Source organism: Arvicola amphibius, chromosome 5 (genome assembly GCF_903992535.2).
Source record: "Arvicola amphibius chromosome 5, mArvAmp1.2, whole genome shotgun sequence".
NCBI lineage: Eukaryota > Metazoa > Chordata > Mammalia > Rodentia > Cricetidae > Arvicola > Arvicola amphibius.
The window spans coordinates 108,916,063-108,940,707 of NC_052051.1; the positions used below are offsets into that span (position 1 = coordinate 108,916,063).

Consider the following 24,645-nt stretch of genomic DNA (forward strand, 5'->3'; position numbering starts at 1 on the left):
ATATTGCTAATGGTCACAACAAAAAAACTAGTAGAATAATCATATAAAATGGAATGAGTCATTGTGCTTGAAATATTAATTATCTGTTTTTCTAATGTGTTTTCAAAAAGATAATAATACCCATACCAGCTCTTAGGATACTGAAGTAAAACATTCATACACATCAAGTAAAAATATATCTATTTTTTAAAAAAACAGATATGTGGTATTATAATCTGTATTAATAGACTTGGCAACTTTTTTCACTGTGCCTTGTAGGCAAATGAACCTTGTGCTATTTCTTAGCTTTTGAGAACAGGAGTTTTCTAGGGATCAAAACCAAGACTTGAAATATGCTAGGTATATGCCAGAAAACTAAGCCACATCTCTAGCTCTTATTATCCTCTCATATGGGGCATTTATAACGAGAATGCCTAATACCTGGGTCTCGGTGGTCTTGTAGGTCTTACATGGCATTTCAGTAAAGTCCTGTTTCTCTTGTTCTCACTTCTCTCTCAACAGTGGTGTTGGCAGACGGAGCTACAATTGTAGCCAATCCTATTAGCAATCCTTTCAGTGCTGCTCCTGCAGCAACAACTGTGGTACAGACTCACAGTCAGAGTGCTAGCACCAACACCCCAGCCCAGGGCTCATCTCCCCGGCCAAGCATACTACGGAAGAAACCTGCGACAGATGGGTGAGTCGATTCAGAAGTGTACTTGGCATAAAACATAGATTCCTACATCCAATGCCAGTAACAGCTTAATTTTATCTCTGTTACACTTCAAATTTTTCTCCAGGGTCTAGAGAGAAGATTCAGTAGTCACGAGCACTTACTCCTCTTGCAGAGGACCTGGGGTTGGTTCCCAGCACCCACATAGCATTCACAGCCATAGCCATCTACAGCCATAGTTCCAGGGATCTGATGCCCTCTTCTTGACACCAGGCATGCACATGGTACGCATACATGTGTGCAGGCAAAACACTCATACACATAATTTTTTAAATAAATAAAAGTTCTTCCATACACAGGATTGCTCAGGGAGCTGCATTCTGCTCAGACTACATCAGGACTCTTCCAGTCAGTGGATAATGGTTTCAGGCATGTATTGTATACTGTGTGCTTAGAGTTCTCTCTAGATTTAGAAGTCTTAGTTTGCCTCTGTTGCTATGGTAAAGACCATCACCAAAAGCAACCTGGGAAGGAAAGGGTTTCTTCGGCGTACAGATCAGGGTTCATATAAAGGAAGTCAGGGCAGCAGCACAAGGCAGGAGCCTGGAGGTAGGAACTGAAGCAGAGGCCATAGAGAGAGAAGTGATGCTTTCTGGCTAGATCTCCTGGCTTACTCGGCTTGCTCTTAGACAACCCAGGACACCTGCCCAGGAGTGGCACCACCCACAGTGAGCTGGTCCCTCCCATATCAATCATTAATCACGAAAATGCAGTTTTACCCACAGGGCAGGATTATGGCAATGTTTGCTCAGCTGAGGTTCCCTCTTTAATGACTCGAACTTTTGCCAAATTGACAAAAGACAAGAAAGGGCCGAAAGTCTAACCAGGACTGTTAATTACCCTTGTAATTAAGCCTTGAGTTTGTTTTAGGGTTTTCTTAATGAGGACCTTTTTTTCTCATCAAACATGAAATGTTGCTAAGGACAAGTGGTTTTTCAAGCATCTTAAGGCTGACTTTTAGTGACAGAACAGTATTTTCGTGTGCTCTAGATGCCTTCCGGTGTAGGGAGCCTTGTTCTGTTGAAGATGGTGTGAGCACTCCTGTTAGCCAACCGAGTGTCCAGCTCAGCCAAGATGATGGCATCAACACTGGACAAGTCAAGTAGAAGCCAAGCTTAAATCACTGGAATGAGGGTCAGCGCAGGGCTTTTAGATATGTCATTCTTTGCGTGGACCAGAGTTACTGCCTTTTCTTATTAGGAATACTTTGTAAAGAAGTTCTTTTTAAAAGCTCCATTTAGCCCCTGGTAAAATAACCCTAATAAAAATAGAAGACAGAGCTAGGGGCTCAGCGGTTAAGAGCACACACTCTCCAGGCAGTGGTGCCTCATGGGCCTTTAATCCCAGCACTGGGGAGTCAGAGGCTCAGCTGTTCAGAGCACTTACTGCTCTTGCAGAGGTCACAGGTTCAGTTCTCAGCACTAACATGGTGACTGTCAGCCTACGTGTAAGTGTAGTTCCAGAGGATCTGATGCCTTCTGAGCTCCTTGGATGTTAGGCATTCATGTGGTGCACACACCCTCAGGCAAAACAGGCACACACAAAAAATAAAACTAATAAACCTAAAAAAAATGCAAGTACTCAAGATGGTGAAAACAGGAGAGGTCACAGCTGCAACAACCTTTAAAGCAGAAAAGCAGCAGCAATCCGTGCTCACGTCCTTGGCTGTGAGGAGGCCAAATGTTTGCAGAAAGTTGATATGCATTCTTATTGAAGCTGCATGGTTTTGGAGAAGACGAGAAGAAATAGGGTTAAAGATGGGGCCTGTTCTTTTAAGGAGAGTAAGCACAAGCAAAGCCTAGAGTCCTATGGAGCACACTGCCTCCAGCCTGAGGGGAAGTTCTCAGGACAGGAGCCAAATGAAATTCATTGTAGACAACTCCGCCTACATGCTCAGAAGACCCGCTGCTTTTTAATCTCCTGATGGGTTAATCATGGACATGCCACCATAGACAACTAGATACGACAGGCAGTTAGCAGTACAGGATAGAGAAGCCTGAGGCCCACAAAGGATGTAGGGATGTGAGAAGACCAGACAGGAAAAATGAAATTCAAGTAAACAGACCAAAAAACTATCTGATGTCTTTAGAAAAGCAGAAGAAATCATGACCTTTGTGGAAGAAGAGCATAGATAGTATACAAATGGCTCATTCAGAGAAGAGGAGGAGCTTGTTCTCTTTGGATACGGTGGCACACACCTGATCACCAACATTTGGGGGGCTGCTGACACAGGTAGAACTTGAGTTCAAGGCAAGCCTGGGGTGGCGCACACCTTTAATCCCAGCACTCAAGAGGCAGAGACAGGTGGATCTCTGGGAGTTCAAGGCCAGCCTGATCTACAGAGTTCTGAGTGTGAGTTCTGACTTGTACATGAATGCACCTTGTTAATTACTAGGATTTGCTCGGTCATGAGTGTGTCTGCACTCACCTGTACGAACATCTGCCTATGACTTTCTAAGTGGCTAGACCTGTTTATACTCTTAGCAACAGAAGGTGTGTGCGTGTGTGTCCTTATCAATTCTTGTAACTAGAAGTTAGGTTAATTCCATATAACCTCATATCTCATGAGGTTTGATTTGGTTTGATTTTGATGATTTTTGCCAATGTTTGGTAGATAGTTTGGTTGAGCTTGTTTTGTTTTCATGCTTTTTCTTTTTAAAAAAAATATTTATTTGTTTGTTTGTTTGTTTGTTTATTGTATATACAGTATTCTGTCTGTGTGTAGGCCTGCAGGCCAGAAGAGGGCACCAGACCCCATTACAGATGGTTGTGAGTCACCATGTGGTTGCTGGGAATTAAACTCAGGACCTTTGGAAGAGCAGGCAATGCTCTTAACTGCTGAGCCATCTCTCCAGCTCTTCATGCTTTTTCTTTTGGAAAGGTTCATAATAGTACAGTAAAAAAGTTAAATGTAGCCAGGCAGTGGTGGCACACGCTTTTAATCCCAGCACTCGGGAGGCAGAGGCAGGTGGACCTCTGAGTTCAAGGCCAGACTGGTCTACAAGAGCTAGTTCCAGGACATGCTCCAAAGCTATAGAGAAACCCTGTCTTGGAAAAAAAAAAGTTAAACGTAGGGCCAGGTGTGGTGGTGCAAGTCTTTCATTCCAACATTCAGGTTGCAGAGCAGGTGACTCTAAATTTTAGGCCAGCCTGGTTGTCTAAATCATGCTTTAATATAGTCTTGTCTATCCAAGGCTAGCTTCAGACTAGCGAAGGATGACCTTGCACTTCTGATCCTCCTGCTTCTATATCTGGAGTGCTGGGAACTGTACACCCACCACGACACTTGGTTTATGATTGCTGGAGATCACACTGTCTGTTTCCCCAATTTCGAATAGACTTGGTGTAGCTAGCCAGGCTAACCTCAAAGTCAAGGACAGCCTAGAATCCTCAGTCCTGCTTTCACTTAGCATGTGCTAGGAATACCGGTATGTGTCACCATTCCCCACTATTTGGGTTTTTTGCTTATTTAGTTGGTTATTTGGATTGATTCTTATGGTCTGAGTATCCAATCTAGAGCCTTGTGTATTCTAGGCAAGAGCTATATACCATTAAACTATCTCTAGCTCTTACCATCTTATACCATATTAGTTTGAAGCAAATTTTGATCACATTATTTCTATGTGTTTTATATGTGTTTGTTAGAATATGCATACTTAAAAATAGGGGAAGGCAACTTACTGGCATCAAATGCCAGTTATTCAAATTTCTACTGAGTTGTTGGGGTATCACAAATTCTGTTTTATAGTATTTAAATCACTGTCAGCTTTTGTTTATTATTTTGTTATTATTTGGAGTTTTTTGGTTGTTTTGTATAGTGGTTTTGGGGTTTTTTGTTTGTTTTTTAGAAGCAGAGTCTCCATAGCTCCAGGCTAGCCTTGAACTCACCACTATCCAGCCTCAATCTCTCAAGTGCTCAAGTTATGAGTATATTCTACCATACCTAGATTTCTTGAAGTTGGCGTAGTAGAGAAATTTGGTCTTTTTGATCCTCACTGTGGACTTTTCTCAGAGACCATCACTGTTTCATTGTCACCAAAATCTGGTGCTTAATGCAGCAGATACATATCACCGTCCCGAGTGGACGGTGACGCAGTTCCTCTGGAACCTTCTTGAATGTATGTTCGTCCCTCTGTCCTGGCTCCTAGTGGCACTAGTCTCTCGCTACGGAGTGACCCTATCTTTGTGTCTGTCTCAATTCCCATTCTCCCTTGCTCTCAAGTGCTAGGGATTACTTTAAGAACCCTAAATCTACAGTGATATGACTGGAGACGTGTAGTTTGTTGCACTTTCAAAGACCTGCTTACACTGAGCTGGAGAGAAGGCTCAGTGACCACGAGCACTGCCTGCTCTTCCTGAACCAACCTGGTCTCAAAGCCATCTGTAAATCCAGTTCCAAGGGATCCAGTGCTTTCTTCTGACCTCTGAGGGCACCAGGCCCACATGTGGTATTCAGACATACATGCAAACAAAATGCACATGCACAAAATAGTAACAAAGACGCTATTCTCAAGAAAAGTTAAATTTACATGTACAAAAATTACATGTTCATAGTCTGTAAGTTCCACTGAACACACCTAATAGTGGTGTTTCGTTTGTTCTAGCCTATGCATTTCATGGAAGTTGTTAGAGTATCTATAAAGGGTCAGACATACGACTCATCAGTTGAAGGCTCTTGCTGCAACTATTGACCTTAGTTTCATGCTTGGAACAAATTCATGGTAGGAGGAAAGAACTGACTCCTACAAGCTGTCCTATGACACATACACCAAGGTGCATACATGTATGCACATACAATGTAGTTTCTTTAAAAATCATAATAGTAATAAAAATAAAGCTTGATTAGATTCACTTTCTTTATGTATTCAGTGCTTCTTCTGGGACGAGTGCTTGATTAATAAGGAGATGATTAGTCTCATCAGGAGACAGGGTGCTAATAGCTCAGTGAATATGCACTGGAAGTGTTATACTCTGATTCTACCATCCTTTCTCAAGCCCATTCTCTTCTGGTTCTTGGTCCCACCACTGTTCTCAAACGAAATGTAGTGAGGTCACTTCTGCCATCCATTCCACTAAAGCCCAGGATATGTTCTCACCCAGAACCTTGTGTGGCCTCTTGCACAACACACACAGTGGTTCTCCAGTTCTTCTGTGGTCAGTTCTTAGTATAGAAGTATACGCTAATGTTTGTGAACACCTTGAAATGGGTTTTAATAATAATGACTTAGAGGTGTCACATGCTAGAAACAGCTGGAATCACAGTCATGATGTGGTTGCCCTTGGAGTTTACAACAGGAAGTGAATAGAAATGGGCCAAGGAATTTGCTATATTTTGTTAAAAGCCATTTCAGCCTGGTGTAGTAACAAACATCTGTGGTCCCACTCCTCAGAAGGCTAAGACAGGAGGATCCAGAGTTCAAGGCCAACCTGAAATACTTAGCAAGACTGTATCAAGAGAAGAGTCAAAAACAATGCTTGATGAGTTGATGATATATACATGTAATCTCATCATTCATAAAGACAAAGAAGGGTGATCAAAGTAAATTTGAGACCAACCTGGTCTACATAGTAATTCCCAGACCAGCCAGTTATATACAGAGAATGTTGCGTCTGGGGCAGCACAAATATTGGGGGACAGACCACTGAGATCTATGAAACCAGAAGTAAACTTTATTCCAGAAATCGCCACGAGGCACACAAAGCTTACCAGCTAACTGGGACCACAGCCAGAGTTTGGGCTTCTGAAGCTGTGGCAGTGGGGGCAGGTTCTGACCCCTTTTTATAGTAAGAATTAAGTGTTAGGCATGGACAAAGGAATTTTTACAATTTCGAGGGTAAGCTTAGAGACATACTGCATTTTAAGATTTACAAATTTTGCTAACAAGGTTTCAGCTAAATTGTATTTACAGAATACAATTCTTCCACAGCTAATAGTGTTTACAAAGAACTTTGCAGCTTTCCTGGCACTGGTTTCCCAAAGCAGGGAAGGATACGAAACAGTGTGAAGCCAAAAGTCATGTGGGAGCATTTGGTTCAAGTTTATGGGCTGGGATGTATGCTAGCAGTCCCGTACACCTTTATTAAAAGTTAGTTTTAGCCCATGCAGTTGTCAGTTGTAAGTGGCAGGGGGTTATCATAAAAAAAATAAACTAACCCCCTAGCTCCAGAGAGCCATTGTAAAAAGCTAACCGTTGCTCATAGCCAGAGGTGCCAGCTGAAAGCAAAGAATACCATTGTTAAAAGTTAATCCCTACATGCTGACAGAGTTGATGGCTGTCAATTCCCATTTCTTTAGACTTAAAATTTTATATTTCTACATTTCTATTCCTGGACCCTTCAAGACCTTGTCTCAAATATAAACAAAGAAACAACAACTAAAAGGCCTTGTCGTGGCAATACTTTTATTTTAGCAGATGTGCCTGGCAAATGTATCTTGCACTACTATTTTCTGGATTTGTCTCTGTTCTTTCAGAATGGCAGTTCGGAAAACCCTCCTCCCTCCTCAGCCTCCTGATGTGGCTAGTCCTCGAGTAGAAAGTTCTATGCGGAGTGCATCCGGGTCACCTAGGCCTGCAGGGTGAGCTCATATATTATCATCACTCTTATTTTAAATTATGTATCATTGTATAGTAGATTTTAATATGACCAACTTTACACTTTGGGAGGGTTTTTTTTTTTTTTGGTACCTCTTTGCATAATGAATGGCTTTTCCAACTTCATGATCTGGGCACCTTCTCAGCCTTGCCTTTTGCCATTTGTAATTTATGGAATGAACACACTCCTAATAGCTAACATCTACCTTTATAGCATTCTAATATATTTAAATCAAATGTTAAAGCATATAACATGGAGCCTGCCTCATAATAAACACCCAATTCTTATCCTTTTTTTATATGGCATTATGGGACAGGAGAGCTGGCTGTCCATAAACTACCTGCATCACAAATATGAACACCTGAGTTCTGATCCTCAGCAGCCACGGAAAAGCCAGGCACCAGGTGCTAGGTGAAGGTGCTAGGCTGCCATATCCCTGAAACTTCCCAGTCTAGCCAGCAGTGAGTTCAGGTTCAGTGAAAAATCTCAAAAGAAAGGGTAGAGTTAGAGAGATTGCTCAGTACTCATACTGCTCTTGCAAAGGACAAGTTTGACACTTGTGACCCTCAAAAGGTAGCTCACAGTCGCCTATAACTTCCTACATAATTAAAATTATAAACACAGTATAGCTGAGCTATGTTGTACACACCTTTAATCCCAGCATTTAGGAGGCAGAGGCAGGTGGATCTCTGTAGCACAAATCTAATTGGTCTTAATAAAATCCCAGAGTCAGATATTAGGGGGTGAAAGCTGAAAGGTCAGAGAAGCAGAGCAGCCAGCCACTAGTTCTTACCTCTATGAAATCCTCAGACTGAATGCCTTGAGCTCCTGCCTCCTCCCGCCCAGCCATATCACTTCCTGTCTCCTTCCTTAGTGCTGGGATTAAAGGTTTGTGACTCCCAAGTACTGGGATTAAAGATGCGAGCCACCACCACTTGGCTCTGTTTCTCTGAGACTGGATCAATCTAGTGTAGCCCAGGGTGGCCTTCAACTCACAGAGATCCGGCTGTCTCTGTCACCTAGTACTGAGATTAAAAATGTGCCACCACTTCCTGGCCTATATAGCTAATTAGTGGCTTAGCTCTGTACTCTGATCTTCAGGCAAACTTTATTTGTTACAGCACAAACAAAATATCACCACAGATCTCTATGAGTTCAAAGCAGTTGGTCTGCAAACACTGCAAATGGGGAGCCGTGTGGCTGAATGTCTCAGCAGTTAGGAGCACTTCAGCTCTTGAAGAGTTCCCAGCATCAACAAGAGTTCCAGGGGATCCAGTGCCCTCCTCTGGCCTCTTTAGACAGTCATGTGGTACATTTACATATATGTTGGCAAATAGTCATACACACAAAATAAAGATGAATAAAGTATTTTTAAGTAAAAAACAAAAAATAAAAATGTCAAATGATCAAAAAGGGCACCTGATGTCAACCTCTGACCTCCACACAGGCGTTCACATGTCCTTATGCCCTCACATATATGTGTGTGTACATGGTATACATAGACCACATAGATATACAAAATGGCTTCATAATCAAGACATGTTGTGGCACTCCTTTAATCCCAACACTCAAGGTGAGACAGGAGAATCCCTACCATATCATAATCCCAAAAGTAATATTAAAACATTGGGAAAAGCCGGGCAGTGGTGGCGCACGCCTTTAATCCCAGCACTCGGGAGGCAGAGGCAGGCGGATCTCTGAGTTCGAGGCCAGCCTGGTCTACAAGCTAGTTCCAGGACAGGCTCTAGAAACTACAGGGAAACCCTGTCTCGAAAAACCAAAAAAAAAAAAAAAAAAAAAAAAAAAAAAAAAAAAAAAAAAAATGGGAAAAAAGTTACCAGACAAGATAAAAAATATTTAAAATATGAAAAAAAATTGAAGTACAGTTATAGAATCATTTGTGTTCCTGAGTTTTAGACCAGTCTGACCAATATAGTAAGACTGTATTATGAGGGTGGAGGCATTTCTTTTGTGGGGACAGCTTAATAGTTGAATGCTTGCCTGATATAAAGAAGCCCTGAGTTTGACCCCCAAATTCCTCAAAAGTTAAGTTAATAAAACTTTAAAGATAAAAAGTCAGGGTCAGCCAGGAGGCTCACTGAGTAAAGATAACTTATCAAGCCTCATGACCCACATAGTACAGACAGGACCGATTCCTTCAAGTTGTCCTCTGATTCCACATGTGCGCCATGACACTCGTGTGCTTCCATAGTACATGTGCACAATGATAGTCATGTGTGCCCCATAATAAATGTACATCATGACACTCATGTGTGCCCCCAGAATAAATGTGCACCATGACTCTTGTGTGTGACCCCCATAATACATGTGTACCAATGGCACTAGTGTGTACCCCCAATAATAAATGAAGATTTTTAAAATATGTAGGTCTGGAGAGAAGGACTCAGCACTTATGAATACTTGCTACTCTTCCAGCAGTCTGTTTGCTTCTTGCACCCACACTGGCTGCTTATAAATACCTGTAACTCCAATTCCAGGGAAAATGACACACAAGTGAAAGATAGATAGTAGATAGTCTTTTAAAAATAAAGTTAAAATTAAGTAAAAGCAAATTAATTAAAATTTAAAAATGAAAAGTTGGAGAGTGTGTGTGTGTGTGTGTGTATACACACATGTAAACGTGTGTATACTTAATTATAAAGTCAGAATCATCTTGTTCCCATCCACTTTACCAGTCCGGCTTTTCACAATAATGTTGATTGATAACACTTACAATAATTGTCCTCCCATACTCTGTTTATGCACATAGATAATTTGGTTTTGGACTGGAGTCTTGATGTGTTTCCTAGGATTGTCTCCAATGAATGGGGTCAAGTGATCCTCCTACCTTAGCCTCCCAAGGAGCTGGGTCTACACATACCCACTACCCTACACAGAAGTTTTACAAGTTGTTTGTTTGCTTGGGAATGGTTTGATTGTCTATTTGTTTTTCAAGACAGGGTTTCTCTGTGTAACAACCTTGGCTATCCTGGAACTCACTCTGTAGACAGGCTGGCCTTCCATTTTTCTCTGTTCCCCTCCCTGCCTCTCCCCTTCCCCCTGCCTGGCAGTTTTATAGGTTTTTAAAACCAAAGTTATCTGATTAAACTATTGGGTATTGTGTAGTTTTTATTAATAATAACTTGGCATGTTTCTGTATTTAGATATGCTTCTTAAACCTCATTTAGGAAGAAAATGCGTAGATGTCCGATGTCATTTTGGGATCTGGAGGTGTAGTCTGCTAACTAAAACAGATGTTTACATTGCCTCAACCTTACTTCTTCTGCATGTGAGACATGGGGAACCCACCCCTCCCCCCAAAAAAGCACAAGGGTAAAAATGGAGACAAAAGTGGCAGAATGAATAGGTAGGGCTTTACAGAAAGATTTCTAGAGCAGAGACTTTAACAAGTAAAAGAGATACATACATGCTCCCTGGTGTTTACTGTATCAGGAAAAGTGAAAAGGACCAACACAGTGGAGGGATGCTATCAGTTGTCACTGGGGACCTTTCTGCGAGGTTATGACATGTCTGCCATACAAGGTGAAACTATACAGTGATTTTCAACAATTGACAAGAGTGTTTGGGGCCGGGCGATAGCAGACGCCTTTAATCCTAGCACTCAGGAGGCAGAGGCAGGCCGATCTCTTAGTTTGAGGCCAGCCTGATGTACAAGTTCCAGGACAGCCAAGGTTACATAGAGAAATCCTATCTTAAAAAACTAACAACAAAAAAGGTGTTTGGGAAGTCGGTCAGGCATTGTAATGCTTGTCACATAAGCATGAATACCTGAGTTCAGTCCCCAATGTCCACATAAAAGCTAAGCTTGTGTACATACCTGTATTCCTACCACCTGGGAGGCAGAGACAGGAAGACTCCCTGGGGCCTGATGCCCAGCCACTATGAGCCAAATCACTACACTCCAGGTTCAGTTAGAGACTCTTCTCAAAAAATAGGAAAGAAAACACCTAAAGTCAACCACTAACTTCCATGTACATGTTTGTACATATGCATGTGCAGTCCCACAAATGTGTGTGTACATACACACACAGTACTGTTATTAAAAATATTTGCAGGGATGTAACTTAGTGGTAAAGCACTTGGTTGGTATATGTGAAATCCTATGTGTGATTCCCCTGTGCAACAAAAAACAAAATTAAGATATTATGAAAATACTAAAAACTGTTTTGTCAAGTAAGGAAATGAGAAAAACTAGTAACGTCGGTACTTACTGCATCGTAATTTGAAGCAGCAGACACAGTAGTTGAAGTGGTGCTTGCCCCCTCTTTATCACCGTGGAAAGCATGAGTTGGCCTGAACTTCAACAAGTGACCGTGCTCCCTTCTGACAGGATCCGCTCTTGACATTTTAGTCTTTGTATTTTGATACTGTAAAATAGCCCTGAATTCACTGAATGGTCAGGTTGTTGCCAGCATCACTTTTAGGAAATACTGCTCGCTGTCACTGCTGCTTGAACTCTGTACAGGTTAATGGCCACACCTGGGCTGCTTCCTCACTGACTGAAGGAGCTGTAGGCTGATAGTCCACCTTTACTCACAGTAAAGGGTTTTCTTCATTTTCCTTGTAGTTACTGTTCTCTTGTTTTTTCATGTGTGTGTGTGGGTACATGCTATGCCATGCATGTGGAACTCTAAGGACAACCTAGGGGGGTTGGACCTTGCCTTATACCTTGTTTGGGGACAGGCTCTCTTGTTTACTGCTGTTTGTCTCTTGAGCTTGCAGGAATTCTCTCTCCATCTTCTACCTTGCAGTAGGAGAGCTTGAATTGTAAATGAACGCTGCCGTGTCCGCCTTACCTGGGTTCTGAACTCAGGTTCACGCTTGCGCTTGCGGCAGTCGTCCCCCACAGCCTATAGCTGCCGTCTCTTCAAGTCGTTGTGACTAACTCCACATGCTTGAGACCAGAGATTCAATCCCTGGTACTGCCACAAAACAGATAAGAAGGAAAAAATGCCCCTTTCAAAACTCAAACAGCCAGAAAAACGTAGTATCCATATTACCTTTTTTTTTTTTTTTTTTTTTTTTAAGAACCTAAATGATTGTGGCTTTGGTTCTTGTTTTTTCTTTTTACTCGCTTGGATCCTAATTAGTAGTAAATATTTATTGCAGCCAGAAATGACTTTATGTTTCTAGTAGAATTTTAACTAAAAGGTAGTATTCAGTGACTCTCCCTTCATTTTTCTTTTTTTTTTTAAATATTTATTATGTATACAATATTCTGTTTGCATGTATTCCTGCAGGCCAGAAGAGGGCACCAGACCTAATTACAGATGGTTGTGAGCCACCATGTGGTTGCTGGGAACTGAACTCAGGACCTTTGGAAGAGCAGGCAATGTTCTTAACCACTGAGCCATCTCTCCAGCTCCTCATTTTTATTTTCATTGAACTTTTTCAGTATAGAGGAGAAGCCCAGTCTGGCTGCACTCTCTTTCCTGAGCCATTGAGGCCATTTCTACTGCAATCATACCTCCTTTCACTCCCAACATCATTTGAGGGTTTTGCTACAAGTTCATCTTTATTGACTAGTTCTCATTCTTCTATTTTTTGTTAAATTTCACATGGATTTGTCACTGGAAAATAGAAGCTTGCAGCCACACGCATCCTTTTCTGTTTGTGAGCGTTACTCAGATCTAAAGTACCCGGCACCACCTTCTAGAGAAGGGTTATGACAGTACTGTTCACAGTTCTCATCCGTTAGCTCTGCAAGCTCCAGATGATATTTGAATTTGTGCCATTATAGTTAAAGTTCAGTGGTAACTTAGTGTTTGGCCGACTGTTATAAAACAGCTAGGCCTCCATACATGTTATAACACAAAGTAATACAGAGGAATATCAAGGAAGAGCAGCCTAGTGTAAGAGGGAAAGCTCATGCCTGCAATCCCATCTCCGAGGAGACTTGCCCCAAGCACTAGGCTAACAAGAGCTGTCTAGTGAAACGCTGTCTCAGAAAAATAAAACAAAGGACTGGAGACACGGCCAAGTAATTAGGCGTGGTACTACTCTTACAGAAGATCTGAGTTCACTTCCTAGCACCCATATCGGGTAGCTCACCACCACCTCTCTCCAGTTCCAAAAGATCTGATGCCTCTGCCTCTGCAGACACCTGCACACACACTTGATGCAAATACATTCACATAGGCGCACACACATAAATAAATCTTTAAAACCCATTTCAAAGCCTTTGGGGTTTTTGTTGTTGTTGTTGTTCTAGATGAAATAGAAATTCATTAACCCATTAAAGTATGAGGGCTGCATGATTTGACTTTGTTATTTTTATTTTGTAAATTGTGCTGGAGATTGTACCAAAGGCCTCATATAAGCTAAGAAAACAATCCGATGTTTTTTAAAGGATTGCACTAACACTGGGAGTATAGTTTAGTGGTTGAGCACTAGACTAGCTTGTGTGAGAGCCTGTGTTTAATCCCCCGGCACTATACACAAAAGTGTAATAAATGAGTCAATCGGGTATTCTGGCTACTGTCATTTTAATTGCGAGAGAGTAAGGGTGGAAGTAAGACACCAAGAAGGAATGAGAATCTCATACCATCCGAGTGGCTTAAAGCAGCTTGAAAGTAGAGAAAGTCTTGAAAGCAGGCATGGTGTATGTATCTTTTATCCCAGCATTTAGGTAGAAATGGGTGGATCTCTGTTGAGTTTGAGGACAACCTGGTCTACATAGTGAGTTCTAGACCAACCAGAGTTACAGTGGTAAGTAAGACTTTGTCTTAAAACAAAACCAAAAAAATACAGTTTTGGTGGTGGTTTGTTTGTTTTTTGTTTGGGTTTTTGTTGTTGTTGTTGTTGTTGTTTTGGTTGGTCAGTCGGTCAGTTGTTTTGGTTTGGTTTCATTTTTTGAAACAGGGTTTCTGTGTATAACAGTCCTGGCTGTCCTGGAACTCTTCTTTGTAGGCCATACTGGCCTCGAACTTATTGAGATCCTCCTCCGCTGCCTCCCAAGTGCTGGGAATAAAGGCATGTACCTGTACTGCCTGGCGGTGGTGACATTTTTGTTTTCTGTTTTAAAAACTAAATTCACGGCCTTTTGATAACGTAAGTAGAGAGCTATTTTCTTTCTGAGTCAACTTAAAGATGAACATCTACAATTAAAAAATAGAGTATCAGTTGTATGTGCTCTATAAAAAGAATTAAACACCCCTCCTTCAAGTTGTTTCCAGGTAAGACAGTTTGTCTCAGATGCTACATAATGCTCTCTTCTTGTGTTTCAGTGCCAAACCGAAGTCCGAAGTGCATGTATCTGTGGCCACTCCAGTCACAGTGTCCTTGGAGACCATATCCAACCAAAATGCCGAGCAGCCTACCATTGCAGTCCCACCAACGGCCCAGCAGCCTCCACCAGCCATCCCAAGCATGATTGCGGCAGCCAGTCCTCCGTCCCAGCCAGCCATTGCTCTTCCCACCATTCCTGGAGCAGTTCCTGTCACTCCACCCATCACCACCATTGCTACTGCACCCACACCATCAACCCCCGTGGGTGGCAGTCTGTCCGCGGTTCTAGGGCCTCCTGTTCCTGAGATCAAAGTAAAAGAAGAAGTTGAACCAATGGACATCACGAGGCCTGTGTCCAGTAAGTCATTCCCAGATCACTGTTAGCAGTCTCGTTCCTAGTTCTCTCCTGTGCTGTTAGCCAGGAAGCCACATCAGGTGACCTTTCCAGTGTCTGCTGCCAGCTGTCTTCCCTTCATTTCTAAGAAATGAAAGATTACTTTTGAAAAACTAGTTTTTCTATGACTTAATTTGTACATTTATGTGTGTGGATTCATATGTTCCACCGCACTCATGAATGTCAGAACAACTTGGAGGAGTCAGTTCTCTTCACCAGTCAGACCCCAAGGATCAAACTCTGGTCATCAGGATTGACTTTGCCTATTGACCCATCTCACAGGTCCCTTTGGAAAAAAAAAAATTTTTTTTTTGTTTTGTTTTTCAAGACAAGGTTTCTCTGTGTAACAGTTCTTGCTGTCCTGGAACTTGCTCCATAGACCAGGATGGCCTCGAACTCACAGAGCTCTGCCTGCCTCTGCCTCTCAAGTGCTGGGACTAAAGGTGTGTGCCACCATGCCCAGCTGCTCTTTTGCAGTTTTAATTCTGAGCTATAACCATAAGAAAAAATCACCCCATGTGTATCTTTCAGTATAGCTTCCTTGTGCTGATTCAGGAAATACTATTTAAAGGGTTTTAAAGTGATCCTAGCTAAGTACTGTTAGTTGATAATATACTCCATATTAGGTTTCATTTTATAAGATTTGTGTTTTAAAAATACTGTCTTCATAATAATCACGATTAGTAAAATCTTAAAATTGTTTGTTATCCATTTTCCTCTTCCTCTCAGTTCGGTTTCCAGCTTGTGAAAGTCTGGTCACTTCTTCATTTCCTCCGTTTTTATTTTACATATATATGGATGTTTTGCACACATGTGTGTCTGCGCACCGTGTGTTTACCCGGTGCCCTCACAGGCCAAGAGGCATTATATCCACTGGTGCTGTTGTAAGATGCTGTAAGATGCATATGGGTGCTGGGGATTGTTTCCTAGGTCCTCTGGAAGAGCTGCCAGTGCTTAACCTCAACGTCAATTCTTCAGCCCTAAAACTTCAGTCACTTTGAAGGTTTTGTTTTCCAACACTTGGGAGGCAGAGGCAGGCGGATCTCTGTGAGTTTGAGGCCAGCCTGGTCTACAAGAGCTAGTTCCAGGACAGGCTCCAAAGCTACAGAGAAAAACCCTGTCTTCAAAAACAAAACAAATTTTTTTTTTCTTTAGGTTTGTGTGTGCTAAATAATTTAGTATGGGATCATCTGTTTTCTAATTACTTAAAGTAACTTAATCACTACGTAGTGTTTACTGAATAGAAAATCTGGTGTGGAAGTCAAGTCATTTTGTGCTCACTCTGCTGCATGTGAGAAAAGGCCTGTTTGCCATGTTCTATTCAGTAAAGCCTGTGGTTGCACCATCTATAATAGCTTTTTAAACTTACTGTTTATCCAGGTAACTTAACACCTAGAATCTCAGGGCTTGGAAGCTAAAGCAGCCTGAGTTCAAGTCTAGCCTAGAGTAACAGTAAGTTTCAGGCTACCCTGAGCTACCATCTCAAAAATTAAATAAGCAAACAAATAACACCTGCTATTTATTTACATTCAATTCTTTTATTTTTATTATTCCATGGATTTTTTTTTTCCTTAATACTGCCATTGACAGATGTTGTGGAAAACCCTGAGGGGAATGAAATGGTCTCATTTCTGTTACCTGCCTATTGGCACATTGTCCCCACTACTGTCTGTCCAGAAGCCAGTAGTAGTCCTGCATCAACCTACAATGCGCTGAAATTAAATAGTACCATTTGATAAATCAAATGTCACCATCTTCTAACTTATGTGCTAGTAAAAGGGACAAAATGAAAAAGGCAAATATTTCAGTTTGTTCTACTGCATCCTAAGTGGATGAAAACAAAGCAGGTCTCGGAAGTTGACGCTTGGGTCCTCCCTGGGACTGAATACCTGGGGGAAATAATTTGAAGGAGGACTTAACTTGTACACATGGTTTCAGTGGGTTCATCCATAATAGTAGGGAGGGTGTGGCACAGCTTATGCTGCCCTAATGAGCAGTTTCCTGATGGAGGAGGGTCATCTGTCTATGTGTTACTTTCATTGGTTAATTAAGAAACTGCCTTGGCCCTTTGATAGGACAGGAAATTAGGTAGGTGGAGTAGACAGAACAGAATGCTGGGAAGAAGGGAAGTGAGACAGACGCCTCAGGCAGATGCCATGCTTCTCCGACCCGAGAAGGATGTAGACTAGAATCTTTCCCGGTAGGCCACCACCTCGTGGTGCTACACAGATTATTAGAAATGGGTTAATCAAGATGTGAAAGTTAGCCAGTAAAAGGCTAGAGATAATGGGCCAAGCAGTGTTTAAAAGAATACAATTTGTGTGTTGTTATTTCGGGTGTAAAGCTAGCCGTGCGGGAGTCAGGCGGGACGAAAAGCAGGCCTGCTCGCCTCCTCACTACAGTTTCCTCTCCCTCCCCCACCTTTTTTCCCCCATCCTGGCCTGCCAGCTGGTCGGTAGTGCCATCCTTAGCCAGGAAAATCTTACCCCTTAAGTCACTTTCTGCCTCCTGACTTCTATGAGGTGAGCAAGTCTATATCACTGTACCCCTGGGCCTAGAAACAGTGGAACCAGCTATAGGCTAAATTATGAGTCCACACAAGATTGTGGGGTGAAAGCATGACTTAGAGGGAGAGCATTTTGCCCGGTGTGCACAGGCCCTAGGTTCTAGACCCACACCACCCATAATAGCAGTGAAAACAATAAAACACATTTCATTTTTCCTTTGTGTGTTTTGTCATGGCAATGAAAACTTAACCCGGAAACTTAGAAGAGGCTGATAGAAGTCTCATTGAGGACTGGTGAGATGCTCAGCTAGTCCAGATGCTTCCTGCCTATCCTGTGACCTGAGAATTCCACCAGTCCCACGCGGTAGAAGGAGAAATCTGACACCGTTTTCCTCTGATCTCCACCTATGCCCAGGCATACACACAAATAAATAAATGTTTAAAAAAAAAAAAAAGAGCCTTGCTCTGGAAGTGACCCTTGAGTCACATGAAAGAACCAAAGTGTTGGCCCTGATGATGTCTGCAGAAGAGCCCTCCAGGCCTAGAGAACAATCAGTGTCAATGCCCGCCCGTGACAGGAGTGCCCCAGACGTGCTTGACTCTAGGAGAGAGATGCAGTTGGTTGGAGCCCAGTGTGTAGTGAGCGGTGAATCTTGAACCCTGTAGCCAGGACTAGCTCTGAAGTCCCTGTCCTTCTGCCTTTACCTCTCCAATGCTGCAGTTACATACATATATCACCATATCCACCTAAGGTTCTCTGCCTCTTGTCTCCTTACTGTGTAGCCCTGGATAGCCTCAAATTCTCATTTCTGAGGTTAGAATCAAAGTTCTGCAATATCTAGATTTTGTGGGGTTTTATATTTTTATTTTTGAGACGGCCTCTCTGACTCTAGGTGGCCTTAAACTCACTGTGTCTAAGGATGACTTTGAACTTCCTGATCTTTACCTCTCATCTCACAAATGCTGGATTACCAGCTTCTGATACCACACCTAGTTTTTATTATTGTTGTTGTGTTGTACTTTGTTCTGTTTATGTCATTGGGGGATTTATCTCTGGGCTGCACACACTCCACCAACTGAGCTACATTTCCATTTCTAGCCTTGAGTTTGTTGTTCTGTTTTGAGGCAAGTTCTCACTGCGTAACTTAACTTTGCTCACCTGTCTCTGCCTTCCAGGTCCTGGGTTTATAGGCATATGTCCAGCCCAAGCAATGCTTTTGAGGAGTTTATCATAGAGAAGGGTGTTGCACGGAGAGAACCCACTTGTTTATCCCAGCTGCCCGACTAGCTTACACCCGAAATAACCACACAGAAACTGTATTAATTTAAACACTGCCTGGACCCATTAGCTCTAACTTTTTATTGGCTAACTCTTACATCTTGGTTTGGCCCATTTCTATTAATCTATATGTCGCCACGAAGCTGTGGCTTACTGGCAGGATTCTCTAACCGGCATCCATCTCAGGCAGAGGATCCATGGCTTCTCTGATTCTGCCCTTCTTCCCAGCATTTAGTTCTGTCTTCTCCACCAACCTAAGTTCTGCCCTATCAGGCCCAAAGCAGTTTTTTTATTCATTAACCAATAAAAGCAACACACGAACAGAAGAACTCCCACACCAGAAGGGTGAAAGTGTTGTACCTACACAAGACATAGGAAACACCACCCAGTGAAGGTCAGAGTGACAGTCCTCTATTTGCCAGTAGGTCATGCCAGAAAGGACTTTGGGCCCAGAGAGAAAAGGGGTATAGTGTATAGAGACCCAAAAACAAAATTATGCGGGGTTGGAGACAGTTTCTGTGTTGTAAACTGTCAGACCTCAGAAGCTGCAGGTGTATTTGAATGAGAATGCCCTACTCAGTAGGGTTTGCTTGGTGTGAACTGGGGAGCAGATGGGGAAGCTCAAGATGCAGTCAGTTAAAACTAGGACAAGGTAAAGTTACTTGGCAGTTCACTTGTCTTAAGGAAGAGTCAGAGGTTGTATTGGGCCCTTAGGTACAAAAAATTCACAGGTTAGTTCTTGTTTGGCAAAGTTTAATAATCAGTTAATTAAACAAGGCCCAATTGTTAGACTTAGGAGAAGGACATTAGGCCCATGGGGCCTGTGAGTAAGGTGATTAGCCATGGATTCCAAGTAAACCAGCCATGGAACCGGGGATCACTGGCCTCTTCTTCAGCAGTTAGTAGTGTGGGCCTTTTACAGAGTTGTAAGGCCCTATGTATTTTCAGAAAATACTTGTATTATCTATAAAAGAACCAACTGTTACTTGAATGCATAGCTGAGCATAATCATTAAGAAATCATTTTTTTTTTTTTTACAAACCTATTATTCCTAGATACAGCAGAGCTGGTAAAATCCTCTGTGTCAGAGTTTAGTCCTGGGGAGCTGCTGTGCTAGCTCTGTAGGAAGCATATGGCTACTATTACCATGAGTCCAAAGGGAGGGAGGGGTATCGTGATCCCTGTCACCAAATGTGACTTACTGGATTGTTCGGGCTTAGAGCTGGTGACCCCGAGAGACAGATGTGGGTGGCCTTTGATACTCCAGGTGTCTTACTTCTCAGGCAGTGTTGCTTTCTTTACCTGCATGCGGTGGATCCACAGGTGGCACCTGCAACCCAGTGTTTAAATGAATATCCATACTGCTGACTGGCCCTGTGGCTGAGCCCGTCTTACACAATCAGGTGTTGACTGCTTGCCCTGAGCTTAGTTTGCTAAGAGGAGAATAGAAAGCCAGTTGAAGTAGTATGCAGGTCCATACCAGTCAAGTGGCAGGCTTGTATACGAGGTTCCTGTTTCACAACATCCTCCTGTGTCGGTTCCGGAGACAATGAGTGCACAGTAATTGCTAACTTAACCCTTTGTTGCTTGATACACTATGAATGTGGGTGCAGACTATTAAGATCCTCCACTCTGCCATGTGAGATAGGAGTGGTAATTCAACTTCCCTAAAGATAAGGAGTTTTTCCTGCGCTGCCTACATGACCAGAGATGGGACCCACGTAAGCATGCTTTGTGAAGTCTTGTTCCCCATACGTCTTCATTCTGTAAGGACTAACACAGTTCATTCTGCTGGAGTCAGTGTCCCATTCAAGGGAAATAGTACTACTTGAGCCTAGGGCTGCCCCGCCATGCAAGTATATTGTAAATTTAGCCCATTTTACTCAAGTGTTGAATTCTCCATAGCCATTTATTATACCTGATTTTGAATATTATATTAAATTTCAAGTTTACTTTTAAACTTGTTTTGAGTTGCCTGCTTTAGGCTAAACTTCAACAATATATATTAAAGATGCCATGAATACCTTTTTTTAACAATTTGCAAAAAATTAGTAAATCTCACAAGATTAGGATTTTATACTAGAATAATTTATCTCTGTTAAGAGTCTGAGCCTTAAAAATTACAATTACTAAATTGAAACTTTTAGTAGCTAAGTTTTGGGGGGGGTTTGTTTTGTTTTTGTTTTTCAAGAGAGGGTTTCTCTGTGTAATAGTCCTGGTGTCCTGGAAATCACTCTGTAGGTCAGGTGGCCTCTCCCAAATGCAACTTTATTTTTTTAATGATTTTTTTAATTTTATTTTATGTGCATCGGTGTTTTGCCTGCATGTATATCTATGTAAGGGTATTGGATTCCCCTGGAGATGGAGTTACACAAAAAATTGTGAGCTGCCGTGTAGGTGCTGGGAATTAAACCTAGGTTCTTGAAAGAATAGCCAGTACTCTTAACCTTTGAGCTATATCTCCAGCCCCCAAACTAAAATTTAAAATAAGTACAATTCACTGAAAATTTGGGCACCTCACTCTCCTGATCCTTGTATATTGTGCTTTTACAAAATCAAAACCAGGTTTTTTTGTTTGGTTTGGTTTTGGTGTTTCAAGACAGGGTTTCACTGTAGCCTTGGCTGTCCTGGGACTTGATCTATAGACCAGTCTAGCCTTGATCCACCTGCCTCTGCCTCCCAAGTGCTGGCAGCCAGCTGTCTCTGTCATTTCTCACATTGTTTAGAAGTCACTGGCTTGCGCTTCCTGCTTACTCAGTTAATATTATTTCCTTCTCAGGTCTCTAAGGAAGTTGAAGACTAGATAGTTATAGTTTTCCTTGTTTACCAGACTTAGAAAAGAAATTTACCAAAGAAATGTAATGTGTATAAGGTTGAGAGACATAAAAAGATAATTTGGGATTGGTAATGCAAGTTAGAATAAAATGTAAATTAGGTACAAAACTTTGGGGCTCACCAAGATGGGATATATAATGGAGTATTTTCTCTGAATTTGTCAAATGCAAATAGACTAACCATTGTGGATGTACTTATTGTCTATATATATTATATATAGTTATTGTACTTTTTGTACACAGTTTTTCTTATGTTAGTTACAACCTTTTATTTTAGACAAAAGGGGAAATGTAATTATTTTATTTGTGCTTTAACAAATAAGGCTTGCCTGAAAGTCAGAGTGTGGAGCTAGCCACACTAGGTAGCCATAGAGACCAAGCCGTACTGACACACACACACACCCACACACACACACACACACACACACACACACCCTTAATCCCAGCATTCAGGAGATAGAGAGGCAGGCGGATCTCTGTGAGTAGATCCACAGTAGCCACCCTGCGCTACACAGGATTGAATCAGTCTGAAGGAGAAACAGCCAAGCAGCGATGACTCACACCTTTAACCCAGCACTAGGGAAGTAGAGGAGAGAAGTGAAATGGCTTGCGGAGAGCGGGAGGAGACGGGAGCTCAGGATTCGGTCTGAGGACTTACATAGACAGTCTAAGGATTTTGTAGAGATAAGAACTAGTGACTAGCTGTTTGGCTTCTCTGATCTTTCAGCATTAGCCCCTCTATCTGACTCTTGAGTTTTTATTATTAAAACAAATTAGAATTCATGCAGCAAGTTACTAAGGTGACAATTGATTCTACTTAATATTACCTGTGTATATACTGTTAAACCATTAGGCCTTGTAAATTTCTGGCTAAAACTTACAGAAAACATAAGACAGTATTTATGATGTGGATAGTGTGTAGAGTTATTTATCCTAATTAGCATTAAATTGATGTTTACAGCATCGAACAGAATTTAACTGGCTATGACGTTTGAGTTGCTGAGAGATTTTAGATAGAGGGTCCCCTTTTATCCTTTCATGTGTGAGCATCTCATTAGTTATCTTAATTATAGATACCTTTGCACCATAAGATAAATAATAGGAACCACTGTTGGAAATAGTTTGCCTCTTAATTGTTCTCCAGTGCACAGTGCCTTCTGGGCTGTTCTGTTATTCTCCCTGTCGCAGAGACAGGGGCCTGCCTGACCTTAGACGGATTTGGGGGGAACTCTATGACCATCATTTTTAAGTCTGAAGTGGGGTTATTTATTTATTTTGTAAAAAAGCAAGGATATTCAGGCTTGGTGGGAGAGAAACAAAGGCAGAGGGCACAGCAGTCCCCAAGACAGAAAGAATGGCCTCTCGGTTAGAGGAAGCAGGCTTAGAATTCAGTAGGAAGAACCACTGTGGCTCCTGCCATCAGTCTTTCACCAAAACAGTGCAGGTAATGGACACTCTGGCACACCATTGGCCACTCTGAGGTGGGACCCTGAACTCATCCGTGGGCAAGGCTGCCAGGACACCTGGCGTCTGGGCTCAGTAAAGGAGGGAAGGACTGATCCGCACTTGTACATACTGCAGCTCCTCTAGTGGCTCCTACAGCCAGACAGAAATATTAAAACCTACCTCCAGGAGGACAAGAAGGAATCAACCACTTGTGGTGTTGGGAAACATAGCAGTCTTTTTCCAGGACTCTGGCCCTGGAATGCCTAGGGGACTCCTCAGATACAAAAACCACCAAACTGGGGAGACCCAGAGCAAGCCGGAGCCCTTCGAGGGATAGAAAGCTCACTGGGACCTCCAGATACTGTTCGTAATCATTACAGAGAGAATGCCACTTAATGAAGGTCAGATTAGGGGTCTTTTATCTGCTAGGGATGGAGAGCAAGCAAATGCCAGCAAGGGCTCTCAACTCCAGGGAAGGCAGGGTAGGTTTATAAAGCCAGAAGCAGTTATATCACACCAGGGATGACCAGTTCAGTTAATTAAAACAGTTTGTTTCTTGTACAACGGTGGCCCTCCGGAAGCTGTGGGTTCAGCTGCTGAGAGTGTCCTGCTCAGCAGACTGTGCTTAGCAGCCTTGGAGGCAGGTGGGTGGAGCATGAGGTGGAGTTGGCTAACCTAGGACAAAATGGAGTTACTATGGGCAGTTCAGTAGGTGAAGGGAGATGACAAAGGGGAATGTTTGGGATCTTGTGGTACTAAGAATTAACTTCAGGACCTAGCATTGTGTACTGGTCAAGCACTCTGCCACTGAGCCATTCCTTCATTCTAAGTTGTTGTGCTTTTAATGAAGTGGCATTTGAGGTTGCTTGGCCTCATTTTTTTTTTTTTATTAAAAATTTCCATCTCCTCCTCTCCTCCCGTTTCCCTCCCCTCCCCTCCCCTCCCCTCCCCTCCACCCACACCCCCACTCCCTCCCTCTCCAGGCTAAAGAGCAGTCAGGGTTCCCTACACTATGAGAAGTCCAAGGTCCTCCCAACTCCCCCCAGGTCCAGGAAGGTGAGCATCCAAACTGACAAGGCTCACACAGAGCCCATCCATGCCATAGAATCAAAGCCCAGCGCCATTGTCCTTGGCTTCTCAGTCAGCCTCCACCGTCAGCCACATTCAAAGAGTCTGGTTTGATCACATGTTCCATCAGTCCCATTCCAACTAGCCTTGGTGATCTCCTATTAGATCAGTCCCACCGTCTCAGTGGGTGAACGCACCCCTCGCTGTCCTGACTTCCTTGCTCATGTTCTCCCTCCTTCTGCTCCTCATTAGGGCCTTGGGAGCTCAGTCCAGCGCGCTCCAATGTGGGTCTCTGTCTCTATCTCCATCCATCACCAGATGAAGGTTCTATGGTGATATGCAAGATAATCATCAGTGTGGCTATAGGTCAAGTTGGCCTCATTTCTTTATGCTTATAATGGGGCAGTAAATTATGACAGGAAGGTGTAGTGGAGGAAGTGGTTGAATTTCTTTGCCATGAAGCAAAGAAATTTTGGGCGGGGTTGGGAGACAAAATACATTCTTTAGTAGAATATCCACCACAGTGACTAGTTGGACTGTGGTTATGGGAGTTTCAGTGCCTGT

General features: G+C 42.5%; 1 protein-coding gene across 5 annotated transcripts in view; it reads left to right on the forward strand.

Moving 5' to 3' along the window:
- Sap130 (Sin3A associated protein 130) overlaps window positions 1–24,645 on the forward strand; it is a 79,851-nt gene that overhangs the window by 44,591 nt on the left and 10,615 nt on the right. For 4 of the 5 annotated variants that reach the window (XM_038330933.2, XM_038330932.2, XM_038330934.2 and 1 more), the window contains exons 14-16: window positions 502–676; window positions 7,185–7,289; window positions 14,554–14,912. In XM_038330933.2, coding sequence (XP_038186861.1) covers window positions 502–676; window positions 7,185–7,289; window positions 14,554–14,912 — 639 coding nt within the window. The remainder of the gene's footprint in view (window positions 1–501; window positions 677–7,184; window positions 7,290–14,553; window positions 14,913–24,645) is intronic. The other variant, XM_038330935.2, reaches the window with a different exon arrangement.